This window comes from Mesitornis unicolor, unplaced genomic scaffold (assembly GCF_000695765.1).
Source record: "Mesitornis unicolor isolate BGI_N332 unplaced genomic scaffold, ASM69576v1 scaffold24973, whole genome shotgun sequence".
In the NCBI taxonomy this organism is placed as follows: domain Eukaryota; kingdom Metazoa; phylum Chordata; class Aves; order Mesitornithiformes; family Mesitornithidae; genus Mesitornis; species Mesitornis unicolor.
Window position 1 is genome coordinate 35,834 of NW_010177131.1, and position 23,671 is coordinate 59,504.

The following is a 23,671-nucleotide window of genomic DNA, read 5'->3' on the forward strand; positions in this document are numbered from 1 at the left end:
AGTCTTTCCCTTGACAGGTTTGTGTGGTCTCTTGTTTAAGTTTCCATTTTTTCAGAGGTTTAGCACTCAGCCTCTTTTGACATGCTCGGTAAGTGTCAAGGAGAAAGGACTGTCACTTTCACTAGTCATAATCTGCCTTTCACTCTGATGTATCACATTAGAGCTCGTGGAAAAGGCACTCCACATGCTCCAGGCCCTTCCAGGGGCCGGAGTCACAGGTCTATTCACCAACGTTTTTGGCAAGAATCTCTGAGTGAATTTGATTGGCAAAAGCAAGCACAGATTATGAGAGAATTCAACAAGCCAGCATTTGTATTGATTTTCCTCTTCCATCTTCGGGCTGTTCACTTGTGCTGTTGGCATAAAATGGTCAATTCATGTCCCCAGCACTGCTTTTTATCTCTGCTTGCCTCACAAATGGAAAATCAGATCTTAAAACAAACAAACAACAGTGTTCTTCCACTGACTGGTCCTGAGTTTCCAAAAGGCTGCTTCTCTCTGCAAAATACAGCTACTGCTAAAGAGTAAACCTGGGATTTTTGGATACTGAGAGCACTTTCAGAGGCACCAGACAAAGGAGAGAAGGCAGGGTGCTTTGCCTTAGATACTGCATCAGAACTGGGAACTGGCCTGCCTAAAACCTTTCTATCTCTTCTTTTCAATTTAATGATCCACATGAACACATGAAATGCGAGAGGTACCACATGACAGGTAAGAAGAGCAAATATCCAACAGTAACATAGAGTTTGAAACTGTTAAAATAATTTAAATTAGTTTAACACAGTTATGAAACCATACCATTGATAAATCGTATTCGGTGAAAGGTTTTAAGCTTAGTGACATTATATTTTTTAAGAAGTCTCACCACTTGGACAGTTTTGAAATGTCTTTGTTTCCAGTCCCAGTGATTTGGGCACCTCTGGTGTTTTTCTGTATGATTCGTATATATTATTGAGGCAGACAGAGACGATATTTGAAATCCTGGCAGGAGATGTTAGTTCAAAGCTCCTCCCTGCCTATTTCTACAATATGTATCTTAGCAAGTGGCGTAACCACAGAGCAGTATGAATAAGAGCACTGGCATAACCACAGTAGCTCTACAAAAGATTGTGATTTGTTTTCTGCTTTTAGTTAGGATGCCCAGAAATCATGCATAGTGACATGATTTATTTGACTGACAGGGACTGTTTTCCTCTAGTGGCTTGAAGTAGTTTAGAAAGAAATTTGAATTGTTGCCTCAAAAGCTAAATGTAAAAATTCATCAGTTTACCCCAAGTCTCAAGTGAAATGGAGCTGAGGAACCAGCTATTGAATTACTGAGGATGGGGGCAATTCAGGTGCAGTGAGACCACTAAAGGTGCTTTGTCTGTCCTGATGGCACCAAACAGCACGAAATCCATTCCCATCTCACACATACACCCTGCAAGCTTTTAACAGGAAATGTAACTGCTGCTCAGTGATGGCTCAGAAACAACATAGCAAGCCCTGTGTTGTTGTGCACATATAAGTTTGTGCACGATTCTGACAAAGAAGGCTGAAATAAAAGGTTCAAAGCTTCAACACTAGGTAAGCACAGCTTTGAAGGAATTTGTAAGAACCCCACAGGACAAAACTCCCTAGTGCAGCTATCTTGCAACAGCATTGCACAGTTCCTGATCCCCCAGTCTTTTGTAATCAGAGCTTCATGGCTGTGAAGTAAGGCAGTTGTTTAAACGATACTAAAAATGTCACAGGTCCTCTAATTAAAATCAAACCTGAAAGCTCTGAAGTGCTAGCTAAGTGGAGTAGTAGTTATTAAAGCATTTGGGTCTTGATAGGATATGCCAGGTCTCTCTGGCTTTACTGTACTCAAGGGCACACTGAACAACTTCACAATATGAATGAAAAACCAAACTGGAAGTTGTGGAAACAGACTAATTTATAAGCTGATGCAGAGCTAACAAAAGGCTACACTGGATTGATTTATCATGATTTTGATTAATAAAACACAACACTGTCTTCACAAGTCTGGTTAAAAACAGTAATCTGTGCACCTTCTAATGTTCATGCTCTTAAATGCAGCTCCCTCCTGTAAAAACCTACAGTCTTTGACATAATACAGTCCTGCTCGCAGTGGCTAAAACTTCTGATAGTTCCTGGTTTACAAAAGTACAAGAAGTGTAGTAAGCAGCCTCATGCTTTCTAAAACAGAAATTTTGGTGGTGCTTTTGTGACAGGGTGAAAGGTGATGTAACACAAAAGAAGAGGGATAAATCCACCCCCAGTGCCACCTGGAGAAGAGGATCTCAGCCTCAAGAAGCAGCCTGGCTTGTTTCCAGCAATTGTCTGAGTTAGGGTTGTAAGATGGTTCATTTGGTCTGCACAGTCCCTCATGGGAAGGGCGGCATTCACTTAGTGTCAGAGTTATCCCTGTCCTGAGGACACAAGTGGACAGATGTGCCAAACTGAAAGGACAAGCAGATGCAGAGAATGGGTTTAGTGTGGGCTAGGTATGTGAGAAGGTCCTGGGTCACAGACTGGTGGGTGTTTTCCTCCATGCTGCTTGAAAAATTGGTTTATGATACTGCAGGTCTGCGTCTGGCTTATTTACTCAGCCAGTTGCCTTTAGCTGGAAGGTAGAGTGTTTTAGAAAGATGATACCACAGCTAAGAGAAAAATACCCTGTGGTAGAGAAGTGTTGATAACAATTCTGGTATAGATTGCTGTCCTAATGATGACAGCAGAGCTTGAATTTGTCATGCTTCCTATCACTTGCACTACACTGTTCATTTGAGGAGCCATCCTTAGTTGTGAAGACCATCACAGAGCATAGCAAAAACAGGTACAAGCTTCGTTTGACTCAATGTCTCTTACCGAATTTGGATTCCACACCACCCTCGCCTCCTATCCTCAGAAGAAAAAAAAAAAAAAGAAACCCAATTAATTCAAAGTCACAGTAGGTTGTTGATTATAAGCTTAAACAAGATAATATATGCATGGATTTTTATTTTCGCTTAAAAAAACCACCTAAGATATTAGCTAAAGTAAAGTAACCGATAATTTTATTTAGAACTCTTAAACTGCAGAGAAATGTCCTACAGTATTTAACTTGTTTAAATGCAAATTTACAGATTAATAGAGGAACAATGATACTGTTATGCTACTCACAGAATTTTTCATCTTTTCCACTGGAGGCTGATTTGCCCTCTCTCATGCTTCTGTAAGAGTTGGTGTGCTCTGATTCTTGGTTCTGAACCAATGAAAGTATTCTTTGAGAAAAGTGCAGGGTTGATTTGCCATCGATATTGCACATACTGTAATGGAGGAAGCTTTGCAATGCGTTTTGTGTGGATAGTTAAACTGGTTCTGTTTGTGCATGTATACATGGGATCATAGAATTGTTTGGTTGGAAAAGACCTTTAAGATCAAATCATATCCTAACTTTTTTAATCCTAACCTTTAAGATCAAGTCATATCATAACCTAACTCTACCAAGTCTGGACCCAAACTATGTCCCTTAGTACCATGTCAATATGTCTTTTGAACACCTCCAGGGATGGTGTTTAACCACCTCCTGGGAAGCCAATTCCAGTGTTTAATCACCCTCTCAGTGAAATAGTTTCTTCTAATGTCCAACCTGGACCTCCCCTGCTGCAACTTTATGCCATTTCCTCTTGTCCTATCACCACTCATGTTTTTTATGGTTTATCTGACCCAAGATATCAGCCTTTCTACTTCATGACTGCTTTTCACACAGCCTGTAGGTGTTTTTTCTTTATTGAAACAGTATCACTAATTGTCAACTGGTAAGAAAATGTCAGAACCTGATATTGTGTGTAGTATCTTCTTACATGATTAGAAACATTCACTAAATATGAAATGGAGTTGACAATATTTTCTCTGTCCTTTGCCTCCTTAAGTCGTAACTTAAATTGCTTAACTTATGTCCTTAACTTATGGAAGTTAAAGGAGCAAAATACAAAAGTCAAGCCAAGATTTAAAGGCATTCGCTCAAAAGAAGTGGAAAGAGGTTGGAATACAGAACTGGTTCTTGTGTGTAGCTACAAGTTTGGCTCATAATGTAACAGGATACTCTTAGGCTTGGCACAATATCAGTTCTGAATTGTTAGCCTTAAATGGATATTCAATAGATAAAGGTTTTGCAAACAAAATCCTTGTCAAATAGGTAGCTTTTAAGTCTTGGACCTAGACCTAGTGGATGTTTTTATTAAGGAGATAAATACAATTGTGTACAGAAAGAACATAAAATCAATTTCCTTTTCTGCAGGTCATAATAAAAGCAAGACATAACATGCATTGAAAAACTCAAGTGAATTATCACATGACATTAATAATGCTGTGGACATAGTTCATTTCAGCCATCAAGCCTGTGGCTTGATAATAATAATAATAATAAAGGCAGATCCAATTCTTCCAAAAACTGCAGCTTTACTCAGAACTGTTGTTGAACTTCATTAAAATAATAATTTTTAAAAAATAAACAGGAGAAAAAAGGCATTTGATGATAGAAATATGTTTCCTGCAGTTGGAAATGGCTTTGCATTCTCTCAGTCAGTTAAAGGCAAGGATGAAGCACTTAATTGTGCTTTGTATGATGTTAGTGTGGGAGCACAGCTCTGCTTGCTAATGACTCAGCTTCACTTAGGTACCTCTAAGCCACTGATGCTACCAGAATTGACTCATCTGAAATCTGAATGGTTTTCAGGTTGCTTGCTTTCGCCTTTCCTGGCAGGAGTGAGAAGAGGGAGGGGAATAAAAGCTTGCAACCTCCCTGGACCAAATTCTCTCCCAGAAGAACAGACAGCTGCAGTGCGAATTTTAGACAAATTTATGCTGACTGCATAAAGTGTTTCTCTGATTTGATCAATGAAGTTTCATAGACCTGAAGCAAAACCACACTGTTATGTGTGCTGTGGTAGCTTTAAAGTCCTATCAGCTGATTGTCAGAGGAGAAAATGTTGCTGAAAACACTGATATTGAAGACCTTTGAAGAAAATACATTAGTCTGAAAGAGATTTTGTATAGTAACAGAAGAATCAAATGTTTCTGGCATGATGAAAAAGCCCTGTCTCAGGAAATATTTCTCTTTAATATTGAAATAGCTCTTCAAACGAGGACTCATTTTTGAGAGCAAATGAAAAGACCAGTGTAAGTGGAATGTCTTAATTTTAGTAAAAGAGATCAATTCAGCCTGTGTTTGGAACTCATTTTCATGTAGTACAGGTTCATTTTATTTCTTAATAAAGAACAATTTCAGTGAGGGAGAAAAAAATCAAACATGGAGAGTTTCTTCCAAAACACCAGAAGTATCATGACCTTTGAGTTTTTGTTAAAGCCAAGAGCAAAACTACCATTAACTTCTGTGGTACAAAATAAGGTCTAAATAGCTGATCATAGAGGGCTAGCCTCTGCGGTCTTTTCTACAGCAGAGAAAAGACAAAGAACAAGCAGGCAAAACAGATTAAGTGACATCATCAAGATGACACAGCAATTCAGTGGCAAAGCTGAAAAAAATCCATGTTGAATTCCTGCATCTGCTTAACTGTATGGCTTTTCAACATAAGAAGGTAATCCCACTGATTTCCAATACTGTAAGAAGAAATCTGATTGAGACGCTATTCATGTGATGTGGAAAAAAGTAGTCGTGTACTTCAGACCTTGGCAGACTGGGCAAAACAGACTCCCTTGTGCAAATGCTTTGAAGTGATTAGCAGAGTAATATTTGTAAAATTTATTCATTTTAATAGAGATGAACAGGAGAAATAAGACAGTCCCAAGCCTGATCCCCTGATCAGAGGAATCGGTGATAGACTTTCATTACTATTAATTGGGATGAATTGATCTTTTTAGAAGCATTAAGTTAGTTTGAAATCACAGTTGAAGACTTATGCATGAAATCTTAAGAAATGTAAGTCTGTATTATGATCAGAGGACACAAAATAATAAATAAAATATAGCCCCAGTGCCTTTAAGATTTATAAAATGTAAATTGGTAAAGGGCATGGATGTGGTTAACTCAGAAAGGGGCAAGCATAGCAATTAGAAGTAAGTACATCTGGTACAGCCACAGAATGGAAAATTAGACAGTCTGCTCTGACCTCTATTTTCAGACCAGTATAAGTAAGCTCAGTAAAGTCTTATTATAACAACAACATTTAACTCAATCATAAAGACCAGCGTGTAAAATGTAGGTTATATTATATGTTTATCTGGTATGTATTTCATGAACTGTCAAGATCTTTTTTTAATTATTATTCTTTAATTATACACTTTCAAAACATAACAAAGAGCTGACTGGTTTCAGAAATTTTTGTTTGCCAGTCGTAGGTTACCTGTAGTCATGATATTTACACACTGGAAAAGCATTCATAGCACATTTCACTTTTGCCTAGAAAAGAGACACAAAAGCCAAACAAGGGATTGTAAAGATTTGATTACACTAAAGAGTTACTTGATTTTTTAAAAAGCCTTGAAAACTGAAAACACACAGAATGGGAACACAGTGCGCAAAAGAGTTCCTCTAAGCGTATGCTGTCTCAACTCTGCATGACAGCTTTGAACAAGAGAATCCAGTTAGCATGCATGTCCTCCAGGACTCAGACTCCTTTGCTGAGTCTGAATAAAGGTAGACCTCTGATTCCAATGTGGCTGTAGAGTTAGCTATATGCATAAGTCTTTAAATAAGTTTTCATCGAGTTGCCCAGTAAGGATAGGATTGGTAAGTCACTCTCGCAACTCATCAGAAGAGGAGGAGGGATGTAGGGTTTTGCAGGCATTATGAAATCCTTGTCACAGCTTCAGGTGTGTTCCAGTGCTCTATGTGCAGGTTGCATCCATTTTCAAGCACAGTGTCTGAAGTCTTTCAACAGAATTGGAAATACACATATATAGCAGGAGTTAAAAAAGAAGCAGCATTACATCCATTCATGGGAAATTGCTAAATATGACAGCCCAAATGCAGGCTTGGTTTCATGATATCCCTAAACTGCTGATGGTTGAAAGTAGTGCCAGAGGCAGGATCACTTAATATTACCCTCATTCTTAAAATCCTTCTCTAAGCAGCAACTTCTGGCCAGCTAACTGGACCCTTGATTTGACACAGCATTACAGTCCTGCTGTTCCATTGCAATCTTCCTACTCATTTTGCTCTGTGGGTTGTTTTTTTTCTTTCTTTCCTTCTAAGCCCACATCATGACTTATCTCTACTACGCCTAAAGAAGAGAGCAAGTCTGGGCTGCTAGTGTTGTGTGGGTCTTGTGTCATACTGGAAGGCAGAAAGGAAAGGACTTGAATAGGGTCCATTGTTCAAACCACTGCACAACTATTCTGCTTAAAGCCTAGCATAAGACTATGTTATGATTTTAATCTTCTGCAGTGAAGGAAGCTATTGCCAGAGAAGTGCCAGAGGAAGAACTTGCAGCATTGGGATAGGGTTGTAGAAAGTTGGAGGTATTGGCTGGAGGACGAAGTCACTGTAGTTTTCTAGATACTACATACAAAAAAACCCCCCTATGGGATGAGATATTTACACAGAGCTGTGCTCCATCCTTCTGCACTTGACTCCACCAACTATGAACCTCCACACTCTCTGTCCAAGGCTCCTTTCTCTTCCAGTCTTGTCTCTCTACTTCCCCATCTTAGCTGCAAGAAACACATGGTGTTCAATTTCACACATTGTTCCAACGCACAACTACTGGCATCATTTCTTCAAACTGTCACAGATATGTGATGAAAACTCATTCTTGTAGCAAAACCTTAATTCTCTCTAGAAACTGAAAATTTTCTCCAGAACTCTTACCAGCCGATGACGCCGAAGTACCCTGCAACCATTCAAAGCTTAAGGCTCATTAGCTCCTATCAAGGAGCCAGTCTGGTAGGGCCTCAGATTGCAGGAGAGAAGTGATAGGAGACCAGTACCCAAAGAAAAGAGCAGCTGGGAGATTACCCTACTGCACTGTGGCTCAGGACGTGCAGAGAAAAACAGCCAAAGCTATTTCCTTGAACTTTCCCCTGCAGGAACTCTCCAGCTCCACAACATTACTCAAAAAGGTCCACAAGTGAAACAGTTAGTAAGGTGGGGCATCAGGCCTGACATGTCAAGAGCTTGCCTATTCTTGCTGCGCATTCCCCAGCTAAAATGATCATTTTGTGCATGATCTCTCGGTTGAGGGGAAGGTAGAGAGTGTTATCATCCTGACTGAGAAATAAGTAACTCTGTAGAAGTTCTCTCATATTGGTCAGGGGAGACATATTTTCCTTTTTCCAAAGAGGGCAAGAACAAGACCTAGTGAAGCTGATCTTTTGTTCCTCAAAGGGACGAGTCCCACATCTAAAAAGAGCTAAGAACTGGCATGCAACAAAACATCTTGCTGTAAGGAAATGAGAGTTGCAGGAAGACTATCCTGAAACGACATCTAAATTGAATCCATGTGTGAGTAAGCCAAGACGTATGTTCAATCAGCATGAAATGAGGGCCTTCACTTTAAAAGACTCTTTCTTTGTGCTGTTAGCTGTGAAATGATAGTTTGTGGCATAATATACATTGGAACTAGTTGGGACATGCTACTGTGAGTCTCACAACTATTGCCAGCTTTCATTGTCAGAAGCCAAATGTACTCCTAGGCTGTTTCCATTTCTGCAGAAAGAATTGATTACACCTAAGGGAAGGGAGGTTGAGAGACAGAAAGAAAGGGAGAAAAAGGAGGAGCCTTGGTGCTTTCTAATTTTAGTGAATCGGTTAGAATGAGAATGAGTAATTAAGTATCTATTTTTAAAAAATTAAAGAATTCCACAATAGGCACCTACAGTGTTTATACTGAGAGAGAAATTAATTCAGCTGAGGAGGGAGCCCTGGGAATATTTTGCGATCATTTTAGGGGTAACCGGGTTCATTAAGTGGGTGTGCCTTATCCAGCTTTAGCTATCAAACTGTCCATTGTCTCCACCTGAGCCAGTTCTTCCTCAGTATTCACCAGGGAGAAATGCATACCTCAAAGGATGGTGTCTTAGGTACCTGCCTTGGGACAGGATGTATTGCTGCCCACAGTGTATATGCTCTCCCCAGTGACTAGAAAAGCTTGTTCAGGTGCTTCACTTCTAGTTCTCAAACCGAACAAGGTGCACAAGGCCTCTTCTGTTACCAGATTCATGGCAAAGCCTTTGTGAGGAGGACAAAGAGCATCTTGCTAAATAATCAGCTTAGTTCCTCTTAATCATGTCCTTAAACCAACTACCAGTTTGCAGTCCATGTCTCTCTCTGAAGGTGGAGCTGGCTGTGTATGGCACAGGGCACCCTTGGCCTCTTCTCACAGAGGCCACCCCTGTAGATGCCCGCTGCCACCGCCTGGACATGTAAACCCAATACAGTGTGGCTTCCCAGACTTTGTCCTTTGTGCTGCAGAAATGCCCTGCATTTTTAAAGCATAGTGCAGAGGGGAATTGCTTTTGTTTCAAATATATTTTCCAGACAGTATCCCAGCAGGAAAAGCCACAAGGCAAAGTGGGAAAAATATTGTTAATTAAATTTGTTGAAACAAAGCAGCTTCCTGCTTCTTATGCTGTTCATTGTCTGTAGTGTTTCTGTCACTCCTACAGCATGAGCTGGCACTTTCTTCTCTTGGGAGCCCCACACATGCTCTGATAAATGGCTGGTGAAGTTAGCACTGCAGAAAAGTAGTTTTCCAAACATAAGCCTGAACAGCCAGGCAAGTAGCATTTCCACACAGCATTACTGAATTATAACACAGTCTCCTCAGGCTTGCTGTGCTGCACTGGGAAGCAGGTGTGTGATGGCGTATTGATGGGTAATCTAGAGAGCAAGCGTGTGCTTTTAGAGCCAGCTACAATCTTACTGTCAAGTGAGCTGTTCTGTCTTCAGACAGTCAAAGACCGTGTGTCTCTACGGCTCCTGCTTTCTTCTCTTGACACGCCTGTGGGAGGGGCTGCTTCTTCCTGGGGAGAGAACCAAATCAAACAAGAGCAGCAACTGAGGCTGAGGAACCTTCCACACTGGGAAAGTGACAGGCAAGCTGTTACCAGTAAGGATGCCCAGAATGTATGAATATATAAATAAAACAGAAATTTTCTATCACCATGAAAATGCACACCACATTTCCCACTCTCCTTGAAAGAACTCCAGAATTAGAAGCTTGTGCCCAGCTTAAAAATCTGCATAAAAGTTTTTTGCCAATGTGCAAACTTCCTGTCCTCCCACACACTACAAGTCCCTTTGCCAGAAATCCTGCAAATGGAGGATTTCTACCCTCAAAGCACATCAGGTCAAAGGAAACAAGTGCCAGAACTCAAATACACAGCACAGCATCTGCCAAGCAAGATCTGAAAGGTAATCACAGGGCAATTAGACCTGTTGATGTGGTGCCAGAAGGTGCCCATCAATGGGCATGATAGAACACCTCCTTTCAGTCCCACAGCTCAGCTAGCTCAGATACAGAACATTATTTCTACTTGTACTTTTTGCTTGTCGTGTCCTGGCTCTAAGTCAGGCCGAGCTGGTTGCTGGCTTCTCTGTTTTGCACACAAAGAGCCCTTTCTTTCTAATACATCTCAGGGGCAACAGTATTCTTTCCACCAGTATCAGATTTTCTGTTTTCCTCACTGCATCTGTGCTAGCTGCTTCTGTGTATACTTTCATGGCTGTAATTTTTTAAGTACTCTATTACTAGTAAAAAAGACACTTCCACTAACACAGGACTTCTTTTGTCACAGCCAACACTGAAATTTTACAAGGAGTTTTCTCTCTGCTTTTCAGTGAAAGCTATTACATATAAAGATTCCAGGTTTTAGCAGCAATTTGCATAACAGGGGCCTTTACCCATATGTGCTGAGGTTTTGGCCAAAAACCGAAATCCCAGCTAATCCAAAAATGCTCAAGTGTGTTTCGGTGAGGTGCATTCTTAGTTGTTTTTTTTAATTACTTTTTTTTGCATATTTGAAGAATAACTATGCATTGACAGCCTGAAGCGATTGAAATTTCTGAAGTTACAGCATTCCTGTGGGTTCATGGCTCTCTTAGGCATGCACAATGTTTACAAAGAGAAAATTATGGGAAGGTACTAAATGGTGGTCAGGGGCATGGAGCAGTATGATCGGCTGAGCGTGCTTTTCAAGTGCATGGTCACATGCATGTGCAGGCTCAGTTACCGATGTTTTTCCTTCCAACGCTCCCTGCCACTTCACGTCATCCAAGGGTTAATTTTGCTGTGACTGTAAGGTCTCTCTCTAAGCGCTTCCCTCTCTGCAATAGTAGTGGAAGCCTCATTAATGATGCCGAAGACAGTATAAAAGAAAGAGCCAGCCTTCATTTACCTACCCTGAGGAGGAGAACACGAGCATGGCTGGGTATCACTTATCCCGTAAGTGAGTACATAGAGCTCCTACTTTTGGAAAAGGACACCAAAAAAAGCCAGCATGACACTGCAAAAGATCCCATTTATTGGCGTGTTGGAAAAAGAGCACCCGATCAGATTGAGAGAGAGAAATGAAATGGGCTTGTGACTCTTGTCCTGACTCAGTATCTGGAGGACAAATGCCTCCACCCAGCAAGAGGTTAACATTTCAGTGGTTCTCTCCTGCCTGACCTGCTATCAGGTCCTGCATATATAAAGAGGCAAGAAAAACTGCAGGTCACAACCAAGAGCTCAAGAACCTTTGAAAATTATTGCAGTAACCGCTCTCTCTTGAAAAGGCTCCTTTTCTTACTTTAATAAATATACGCTGGTAGGAGGGAGATGAAACTCCTTCATCTTGTTGCCATAAAACAAAGGCATGCCTATGGAAATGTACAGTAGAGTCAGCAAGCTCTTCTACACAAGGTTTTTCTCTCCCTTTAGCTGTACAGGTCTTAGCTTGATGTGGGTTGTGAGCTTCATGGGATCTGCCCCTGCTCACTACCGAACACTGCCAATGCTCAGCATCTGCTCTCTGACCACAGCCATTCAGTGGAAAGGATGAGGAAAGGTCAACAGCTGACTCCACCTGGAAGAAATGTGAAACATGCACCTTATCTCTAGTGTGGGTTTTGAGCTATCAGCCCAAGGTGGCTGCAGGTTGTTGCGATGGTGGGATTTTTATTATGCAATGGCTGTTCCAAAGCTGTAATAGCTACGCAACCTTGCAATGCTGTAGAGCCTGTGTATGTCCCTCCAGCACTGTAACATCGTTAATACTATTCAGCTGGATTGTTAAGATGCATCAGATATTCTCCCTTACCAGCTTTCATTTACCAGAAGCATGACTTTCACAGTCTCTTGAGGAACAAGAAAACTATCTTTAATTACTAAAGGGAGAGGTTGATGTGACAGATCAAAAAGGGCTAGAGAAAAATAAGTGACTTGTCCTTCATTTTTTCATGCCCCTGTGAAGGGCTACAACATGTAAATAAACACTGGTACTTTCTTACTTGCCCTTTTTGGGTGTCAAAAGTGTTCCCAGTTTTAAAGCATTTTTATGTCAGAGTTCTTCTCTCTGTTGCCTGTTAATGGGATTGAGAAGTACTTTTTGTACTTCAGAGGGAAGTGTATGTCAAAGGTTTGAAACTAATTGATTAACTACCTTTGATTCTACTGAGTCTTGGCTCTGAGCTTGTGGCAATGCCTTGGTCTCCACAGATGTACTGTCAGGGTGGGTGTGCTAATTAGATCCTAGCCATAATGGGGTATGGCAGGATTTATTCCACACAGAAATATCCCCAGGGATTTGATGACTAAAATTAAATAGTCTCACAGCAAGGACAAAAGATAATCACCTAACTAATCTTTACTGAGCTCTTAGTATTGTAGAATTACAGTGCCTTGTGCTGTCAGCAAAGTCAGCATAGAAAACATAAGTGTAAGTTACTAAAGGGAAAAAATTCTTAGAGAAAAGCTTGAAGGAGCTTAATGTCCTGTCAGAGTCATCCTATCAATCCAGGGGGGTTACGGAGGACAGAACAACAACCTTATGGGAATGACATGGAAGCGACTTGTTATATTTCAGTATTTCAGAAATGAGTTCTCTCCCGTACAGATCACATAGAAAGGTGAGAAAAAACGCAGATGCATACTTAAGTGTCAGTCTAGGGGACTATTTTCCTTCCAGGTTAGTGCCCAGAATTCTCTGCAGTGGTGTTACGAGTGCTCCTTTTATATCTGGCACTGTTAGTTGGCTCTCCTCTAATATTTTGGACTTTTATTTTTTGTTATGTAACAATTAAGCTATGTTTATGATACGCTGTCTTGGTTTAGATAGAATTTAATCTTTTCCATTTTCTTCAAATCTGCTATCTAATAGAAGAGTACAATTGAGTGCCACTGTGCCTCACAGTGCTGAACTACGGTAGGGAAGTTTATCTGGAGCATACTTTCAAGTGTGTACAGTGATACCGCTTCCAGAATGCTTTCTAAATTACTTCTTGATCTGCCATGATGAGCTCTGTTACCTCTCTTACTACTTCTCTTTGCTGGTAACACACTTCTACATATTTGAGAGCACTTTTTAGTGTACTTCTACAAAATGCCAAGGACAACCTAAAGTTCATAATAGCAAGGGCTGACATGTGCACAGAGAAATGAATAGAAACAAAAATGGCACTCAGAAACTGTTTTTATAAAAATGTACTTTTAGTAGCCTGCCAGAAATCTGCAATGAGATCAGATGCAGAGTGCTCATGTATTTTATTTACTGAGAGCTGAACTTGAAATGGATCAGCCATTTAGGGTTCAGCCTCTGAATTTCAGCTGGCTTCAACCTCCAGTCTGCAAAAGCTCTTGTGATCAATAAGGCAATTAAATGATCAACCTTAACAAGCACAAACCTAGCAATGCGGGATGATAATAATTCGTAAGCCTCTTGAGCAGTCAATGAGTTCCCTTATCACCCTGAAGAGGACAAACAATATTTCTATTTCTGCATGTTCAGTATGCTTTGTACCATAGGACAAAGCTGACTCCTCATCCTGCAGTGAACCACTCCTCATTCACTGGATCACTTGTATTAGGTTCTTATAGAAACACAAGCCCAGACCTACACTCACTACATAGAGCTTTCAAAATAAGATTTAAAAAAAAAAACCTACAAAAAATGAAGGAAAAAGTGAGCTTTTCACATACAGTAAATACAGGCTATGGAAAATATATAGCTGCATCTGATCTAAATTACTGCAGCATCCTGGGGAATTAATTTTACCAGCCTTGTACTAAAAGCAAGGCTTTCATTTGGAAGAGCAAAAATGGCAGGAGGCAGGAAGGAGGAGGAGCAGCTTGTACTCCATGTTCTGATCTTGCAAAATGTACTTATAAATACAGGTATATCCTGTGGATTTATAGCCCCCTCCCTGGAAGTGTTCAAAGTCAAGCTGGATGGGGCTTTGAGCAACCAGGTCTAGTGGGAGGTTGGAGTCCAACCCCCTGGCAGAGGGGTTGGACTGGATGATCTTTAAGGTGCCTTCCAACCCAAACCGTTCTATGACTCTGTGATTTATTTATGCTGTCAGGTTCATAACTGTAACATAAATTCTTCTAAACTTATGCAAGTGACTGCATTTGTACATTTCCATGGTCCCTGGCATTGGCTTCTTGGAAGTTTTTCTTGTAAAAATACTAAATGCAGACATTGGAAACACAGGAAATCATGTCCAACTTTGGCTAGGAGCACACTTGCTCTGCATCACTGGAAAATGCTTCTGTTCTCATGGGAACCATCTTCAGCTTGACCCCATCCTGGTGACCATGGAGCAAAACTACATTTTAACTATAAGCTATAAGCAATTAAACTGTAATTGTTAGTGTAGAATATGTAACTTTTCTTTCTTCTTGCCCTGTCTCAGCTGCTTTGAAGAACAGAATTGACCCAGATTTTCCTAATTGAAGCCACGAGTTGGGTTATGGGAGAGAGAATTTCCAAAAGACTTAACAGGCTTAGGAGTACAATATGTACAGTACTTATCTTGGGCCCTGTGGTCATGAGTCAGTGTGGTGTTTTCAGTCAACCCTCCAGGTACTTAAAATCAATATTTTGGAGCCTCTGATCCTGTGCTCATCTTCATGAGTCAGATATTCTTTGCTTACTCTGGAGATTTCTTCTCTGATTACAAGATGGAAGTCTTTGCTATTCAGCAGTAATTTAATTACCTCTACTCCTGAAACTTTCTGAACCTCATTCCCTCTTACTGAGGCTGACTATTATGCAGTAAGGCATTGTTTTGATATGGATGCTGTGTACACAAGAGGAAGCAAATTAACATATCTGCAAACACAGAGAAAAACATGAAAACATGTTTTCTGCTGAGCATTCTGAAAAATTTGTGTGATACGTATGCCTGTTCTTTCTCATAAAGTCTTGCTTCCCAAAGAGGAGTAAATTTGTTCACAAGTTGCAGTTCACACCACCTGAATGTAGTAATGAGAAAGAAGCATTCTGACAGTGGCCACCTAACATAGTCCAGGCAGCAGTGAGCAGAATGGCCCGTTTGCATCAGCATAGAGTCAGCATCCATAGTGGATCAAGCCAAAACATGCTTCCCATCTGTCTGTTTTAATCATACATGTCTAATCCCACCTCCACTAAGACCAATGGAAAGATTCCCCTTGATACAAATTTGCAGCAAATTCATAGTGTCCTCTGCAACCAGGAACTAGATGCAGCTCCGTTTTTCACTTGTAGTTACCTAAACAGCAAGCATTGGACAGATGTGATGTTGCTTCCAATCAAGGCAAAGCAGCAAGGCTTGTTGAGTACAGGTGATATCTGCTCAGGAGAGCAGTGCCTTATCTTCCACTGTCTCCATTGTGAAGCAGCAGAAAAACAATTTTCAAACTGTTTATTTGGGCAGCAATATTCTCAGGTGTTGGGGCCAATGGGTATTCTTGTAGGAATGTGTTGCAATCCTGCAGCTAATCAAAATGGAAAACAGATGTGTGGTTCCCAGACAGTGGTGTTGCCATGGGGGAGGTGGAGTTGACTGTCAGATCCTTCCAGTGTCACCGGAAGGAGATGCTGAAGGGAGGCAGATGATGATCAGATGAGACCTCTGAAATCCACATCTGCATCTGATCTGTGCATGTGGTGTAAGCTAAAAACCTTAGGCCTCTGTGCACCTGCTATGGGAGTCCCCTGAGAGGTAGAGGGGATAAGACTGAAGCACATACTGAAAGACCTAAACCAGGATCGGTGATGAATGAAGAGCAGTTGTGACTTTGACGGAGCTGAAAGCCTGAGGTAGCAGAGAGGAGCAAGGCACATGCAGCCACAGGGAACTTGTGGGGAGATGGAGCCGTGGAGGAGGTGAAGGACCCAAAGGATAGAAGCTATGTCTACATATAACCTCTGCAGGAAAGCTGGGTGGAAAACTCCAATGGGCCCCAAGGAGATGGCTTGGGAAGGTCTGTCCCAGGAGAGATGAGGCATAAAGCAGAAACTTCTCATATATCCACAGCTCTGCCTTTACATCTTAAGTGCTCCCTTCACAGAGTTTTATTGCCCTCCTTTTTCTATCTCTGCCACCTTTCTCCTGAGTTGTGCTCCTGTTTGGCTCACACTCAATTGAACAATGTAATTTAGGACTGCAGTTTCTAGACTTTGCCTTGTTCTTTTTGATTATTAATCAGCCCTCTTCCACTAACATAGTGACAGGGTCCTGGTCAGCAGAGATATGCAGTGCAATGTGGTGACAAGAACACTTAGACACTCATACCCCACCAGGGAGTGGCAAGGACTGAGACACCCAGCACTCCCTCTAGTACCTTTCATTCTCTACCACAGCTGGAAAGTTGCATGGTTCCCCACGACAGGCTATGATTCTCCATATATTACTCCTCACAAAGCACAGATATTATCCAGGGCCAGCAAGGCTGAGCTGCCAGAAGCAGTCTAGGCAATTCTTACAGTGCATGGCAGAGCTTAGACTTAAACAGATAAATTTAGAGGCAAGTATAGTGTCCTCTTTTTGAATGTGTTAAAAGGCTTCCTCAGAAGTCTTCTGGAAACTAATCTTCTCCTCTTCATCATAGAGACTCCTTTGACATCCAGACATCCATCATCACATACAAATGAAATCAAGAGATCCCCAGTTTGAGGTTGAAGTGTTATAGTCACAAGAAAATTCTGGCCGATTGAGGTGGGTATGTGTTTCAGCAGTAGAGCTAAAAGAGCACTTTGACGCACCAAGGTAATTAAAGTGGGTTGATGATCATGTAGTTAGAATAGGTATTTGTTTAAACTACAAAGTTAAGAAAAAGATTGCAAGATATGTTTGTATAAGCACTTAAAGAAGGCACGTTCCATGCTCAAGAGAAGAATGAGACAATCAAGGTGAGGGGCAGAGTAAAAGGTGATCATCTTATGGATGCTCGTATGATTTTTCCTTTGTTAAAAATGTATAAGTAGGCTGTGAAAATGTATGGGTGCTGGAGCACAATTGGAGGAGCTACCCTCTGTGTCTCCCCAGCACTGCAATAAAGAAGTGCCTGCTTATCTGCAACTGCATAGATAAGTTTTTCTCGTCGTGATTGTGACCCTGTCAACAGAAGAAGAATCAATGAACATTGCTGAGCCAGATCCACATCATAGCAGTCTCTGTGTGCTGAGAACAGAGTACTCAGGGCTCTGTTGTCAGTACTGTCATCTTCTGTAGGACAACTGTTCTCTCATTCTGCAACATCTCCAACTCAGGGGCTTCAGGGAAATAGACATAGGGGAAGAAGAATATGCTGTTTCCATTGCCACATAGACACACAGCAGCACTCTCACCACAGGAAGATCTGTAAGCAATGCTATAGCATCAGTAAAAAGTCAAAAATAGACACTATTCCATCACAGTGGCAGATACTTTCCTAAGCCTCTGACTGAAAACTGCCTCATCTTCACCTGAAACTTAAAGCCAAAGAAATACTTAGCCGCCTGTTCACTCTCGGAGAGACCAAAGAAATAATGCAGAAGTGGAAGCTGGAGCATAGGAGGTTCCATGTGAACATAAGGAAAAAAAACTTTCCCTGTGAGGGTGACAGAGCACTGGACCAGGCTGCCCAGAGAGGTTGTGGAGTCTCCTTCTCTGGAGACATTCAAAACCCGCCTGGACACCTTCCTGTGTGACCCAGTCTAGGTGATCCTGCTCTGGCAGGGGGGTTGGACTGGATGAGCTTTCAAGGTCCCTTCCAACTCCCAATACTCTGTGATTCTGTGATTCTGTGAAATACTTTAGACTTGTAGAAATGAAATACACATGGAGTCTTTTTCTATACTCCAGATTCTCACAGTGGTGGAGCTAAAGGTCAGTGCTAAACCCTATCTGTTGCTCTCAATTTGTTTCAGTCCTACATATAGGCAGAAAGTTCCATGAGGAAATGATGGGAAGATTTTAATTGAGCTGGTGTTCTCTTTGGTATTGGAAGAGAAAAATAGAGCTTAGCACACATAATAAATGAAGCCCAAAAGGACAGATGAAAGAAAAATCTTTCTGCAATAGCTGTGTCTTTCCAGTTTTCCACAGTTACTTCTTTTAAAAAAAGCATTTCAGAAAGAATCGAGTTAGACTTGAGGAGAAATATTTTAATTGTAAAGTGTAGTTAGGTTCCATAGCAGGAGAGACTTCTTCACCAGCTGAGGTCTTTAAGACAAAGACCTTGTTCAGGTCAAGTTAACCCTTGAGGTGAAAACATGAGCAAGTTGCCCTCTTAGTGTCTCCTCTAACCATATGCTTTCAAGTCTGGCTGATAATTTTGTTGTTTTTTAAATTGTGCTGTGGGTCAAAGTGTGAAAGAAATTTAAGAGACAGGGGTGTGTAAGAAAAGACAAGGTCTTCCTTAATTTGCATATGAAGCAAGAAAAGGAATAGGCATTCAAGTATCTGGGTAGCTTTTAAAAGCTCAGCTGGTAAATAAAATAGTAATTCCAGAGTCAGCTGTATGTGCCTGTTCAGACATAGATTCGATAACACCTGCAACTGCACAAAACCACTGAGGAGAAAAATTCTCTAAAGAGAAATGCAAGCAGTATCATCCATATGCCAACCTTTTCCCAGAAACTAAAACTCACAGTTAGCTGATACGCAGTATTATTTCTTGGGATGCAGACTGAGGACCAATTTCAGGCTCTCAGAGCACTGTGGGAGGAAGAGGTGTTTCCTGAGTGAAAGAAGAACAGCGTTACCAGTTGTCCACAGTGAAAGCAACCAGCCATGAACAGCTACTAGCACCATGGGTGGTGCACAGCGGTGTTGCGGAGTGCCTGTATGCATACCTCCAAATGTCAATCACCCACGTGCAGCCACAGCAGAGCAGACTTGGTTGACATGCTACCAGCCATGAAAAGTGCTGTCTAGACTGGTCCATCCAGGACATGCTGTGCCATTACAAAATTCCTAACTATAATAACCTTAGCAGCATACAATTGTGGTAAATATTAGTTGCATGATGTTATGGTTATTGTGTTATGGTTAACCCAACCTGCTAAGGTCAGCAAGACCACTCCAGATAAATCACTGGTTGTTCTTAATGTGTCCGTTCCAAATCAGATCCAAAGATAACCACTCACTTGTACCTTGGTTACAGCTGTGTTCCTAGAGAGTCAGTTCCACAACTGACCCAGAGATAAGCAGCTACTTCTGCATCTCTCTTAACTGTGATGTTATGGCTTTATTCATTCTGTGGCCTAGGTATTTGGTAGACAGATATGTTCATTTTTAGTAAGCAGTGCTTAGCTTGTCATAAGAAACGGTAATTGTGTTTGTGGTGGGTTGACTTTTTAGCTGCAGGTCTACCTTGGCTCAACAGTCCCTTATTCCTTGACACTCTTACTGCCATTAGAGTTAGATTGAATTTCCAGCATGTCTCTTGTCCATGCACTTACTTTGGCTTCTTGTGGAAAGAAGAAGGAATAGGGAAAGGAAAGAGATGGGGAGGAAGTTGATGGCAGCATTGTCAGTCCGATCTTTTCTTGACATGCCATAGTGAGCATGGGGTAAGCCAAAGGCCGTTGTATTTTTCCCCTACTCATTCCACCTGATGACTAAGGATTCCAGCACACCAGTATTTCATGAACTTCTGACCCAGTGAAAACAATCCTTATGCGACAGTGTGGTAATGACTTTAGGATCAGCAAAAAAGTTCATGTACTTAAAATGTTTCAGTATCTTGCTGGGTTAGGTCCATAATTCGACATTATTAACTATATGGTGGCATGAGTGAAGGCCAAGCAGATAATAATAAAAATACACCTTTTGATATTAAATTTTGTGGGGTTGGACATTGAAAAAATGAAATTGTTCTCATCCTTCAAATTTTATCATTAGTTTTAGTTATATTTTTTAAATTATTTGTTGACTTCATCTAAAAGATTTCATGTCAATACACTAAGATGCTTTTTAAAAATTTTGCTCATATTAGAATTTCCCTTTCTTTAATTTGAATTCCTCTAAAACAATTTCAGACCTGAAAAATGCTGTTTTATTCACCTATGAATCATCACAGCATTACATTTTGATTAATTTAAAGCATTACAAAATACCAGCAAGTTTAAATGATGGCACTGAATACTCAAAACTGAACCATTCTTATAAAAATTGCTTTTGATGCAATGTCCTCTTTCTCCAAGAGAAGAATGTTTTTGTCCAAAATAAATTTGTATTTGGGTGTTACATGTGTACTAGGGAGAAACGACTTGTTTCTACTTGTTGGAGTATCACTACAAGTAGGATACAAGAAAAAATAATTTTCGTACTTGGCACTTTTGCCTGTAAGCTAGAAGAATAGAATCTGGCCCTTTTACACCTGGAAAGAAAAAGCTCCGGGCCATTATTGCCCCCTTCTGCAGGTGCCCTGTAAGACTGGCCATACCTTGTAAGAGCTAAGGCCTTTCCAGCACTGTGCAATCCTCTGAAGGCAATCAGTAGAGGCTTCCTAAGGAGATTTGTCAGCATAAGATGACAAGTACAGTGCTAATTCCTTCATATAATTTTCGAGCTTCCCTCTGTCCTAGCACACAGCAGCGCTTGACTGGTTGTTTTTCTTCCACGGTTCCCTGTGGCCTGGATGTTTGCTCAACAAGTTAATGAGCTAGAGAATCAGCTTGCCATGAGCTGATACTTGTTTTGAGATGGAAGATTTGAAAGCATGCAGGAGACCTGTGCGTTACTGTGATTTCTATTGTGTCCACTACTGCTCCACTCCTCTAGCTGGCAAAGGAAGATCAGTTCTGTAGAGAAGTTACACTGGGAATCACCTAGAGGCAACTACCTGTGACTTGAGATGGAGAGTGAGTATCAGCCAGCTATACAGACCGTTCACAACTGAGCAGTGCGTCTCATTCCTCGTGCAGTGGTTTCTGGTCCTACATTGGGTCTTCTTCGTGGTGTTCAACCCTGTAACTACAAGTTGATCAGATGCTTGCTTTGCCTCAGATGTGAATGGAGACATCATTTGTCATCTCTGCCGTGAAATGTGGTGTGGCTGGCACCCACTAGGTATAAAAATCATAAGACAAATGTTCTTAATGAACATTTTGACTTGGAAAAACTGATGTAGAGAACTAGAAGGTTTTGAAGTCATCCTAAATCGTAATGGTGTTGGAGAAAGGAAGCAAAACATTGCCTTTGCTCAGAAATGTTTGGGCGTTTCTTGTCAAACCCAAGAGCCCTTTGAAATCAGAAAGTCAGAACAGCAGCAATGCATTTGTTGCTTTGGTAAACAGTTTGGTCTATTCTTAATGGAAAAAATGAAAGAGAAAATAATGAAAAAAGCATCTGCTTCATGTCTCCTCAACAGTACTATACTATTGATACTAGAAAATACTGAGTACTTTGTACCAACATAATTCTTTGATGTTTTTGAAATCATATACAATTTTCTTTTCAAAGTTCTTTTCAAGCTTATTCATGCAAAATATTTTGCCAGCCTTTGCATGGGTTTAGATTAGTTACTTTATGGTTCTGATGTTCTGAGAGCAATCTTAATTCCATTTGGAGCTTTAATTAAAATTCAGGTATAAATAAAGGAATGGCTTTTACAGAGCAATAGTTTTGAAGCTGACAGGTGCTACAGCAAACCCGAATGCCTTTCCTCTTCCTCACAAAGGCCAAAAGCCTCTCTAATGTAACTGAAGTGAAATGATTGTAAGTAATAAAGAGGGTATCCTTGCTGGTATCCTTGTTGCTGTATGTTTGAATGTGACACTTTGAGTTGATTTTTTTTTACCATGTATCACTATAATCTTCAAAACTTTGGTGCAAACACTTATGGAAATAGCAGCAAAACCTGAGAATTACTTAAAAGTATGAAGGCTGAGGAGTGATGAGTTTCAGTGGTGCAGAAATTGTTTACTTTGGTTATGACCTCAAACTAGGAGTTGCAAAGAAAGTCCTAGTCACTGGGGGAACTGAGATCCTACAGCACATCTCTCTCGTGTCTGTTTCATCCAGGCATATCTTTACTCCTCTACTAAATCTATCATTTTGAATATGAAAATAGTAAAATGAGATTCTAGCTACTCATGCAAAGTCTTAGTGGCATGTCTTTAATTTTCAGTGGGAGTACAAAATTTCAGGTATCGATTCTACTCACAGGCTTAGGGGTGTTTCTCTTCAGACAGTAGCTGCACTTCCAGCAGTGCAGAGTTCAGTGTGCAAATACAGACAGAGTTTTTTATGAAGGTTTTTTTTCACAAAGAGGTCTTTCTGTTCCATTTATACCAAAAGAATGGATGAGGTTGTGTAGGGTATCTCCCACATGAGAATATCTAATACTGTGTCATTTTCACTACAGTTTGCCTGTCTGTCCCGTCCTGTTTGCTTTCTTTTGCTGATAACAATTTTTTTTCTGAAGTTTTGCCACATCCATAAACCTTTACTATAAAATGTTGCAGATGGAATTTCAAAATCATTGTGGATGATGGACTTGAGCATCAGACTTGTTAACAGAAAAGAGGAGGATCAACCCAGTAGAATACCACTCCAAAATTTTACTGACACAGAGTTTGTATTGTCTTTGCTAGGCTCATGGCTGTATAGTCCCAAATTCTCTCTCGTGCTTTTTTCTGAGTGATCTTTGCATCTGGCCATCTTTTCTTGTGAGAACTGTCCGTCCACTGGGCTGTACTTAGGGGCAAGTTGTTGGAATGGATAATTTGGGTGTCTGTGTAGAAGAGCAAAAGCAGAATATAAACAGTGATGTTCATATTGCAGAATATGAGGCACCAATACGTAATGGCTGGCTTCATCAGTTGTCCTGTTTGGTGGGTGACTGACAATGTGTTATCTCTCCCTGCAGTATGGGATAAAGAAGAAGGAAGAAAAGGAAGCAGAGGCCCAGGCCGCACTGGAAGCTAATGCTGAAGGGAGTCTGACACGCCCAAAGAAGGCGATCCCTCCTGGCTGTGGGGATGAGGAGGAGGAGGAAGAAGAGAGCATTCTAGACACAGTCATCAAATACCTACCAGGGCCCCTGCAGGACATGTTCAAGAAGTAATAGCTGCAGACTGTTAGATGGGCATGAACAGTACTGCAAAGGATTTCTCTTTTGCCCAATGGGGATTTACAATCTTGCCATCCACCACGCAGCCCTCCCCACCTCTCCCCTCTACTGCTCACTAGGAGTCCCTTCGCTTCCCATTCCCTTCTGACTGCCTCGTTCCCTTCCCTCTGCCCCAAGACTCGTCCATTCCTTTTTTGTACATAGTCACATCCAGT

The 23,671-nt window shown here is 40.9% G+C and overlaps 1 protein-coding gene across 1 annotated transcript in view; it reads left to right on the top strand.

Annotated features, from left to right (window-relative positions):
* CPLX1 (complexin 1) overlaps window positions 1-23,450 on the top strand; it is a gene marked incomplete at its 5' end in the record, with an annotated part of 37,639 nt that extends 14,189 nt beyond the window's left edge. Inside the window, one exon of the mRNA XM_010181972.1 lies at window positions 23,253-23,450. Within this exon, the coding sequence (XP_010180274.1) occupies window positions 23,253-23,450 (198 nt within the window). The remainder of the gene's footprint in view (window positions 1-23,252) is intronic.
* Between the last annotated feature and the right edge of the window lie 221 nt (window positions 23,451-23,671).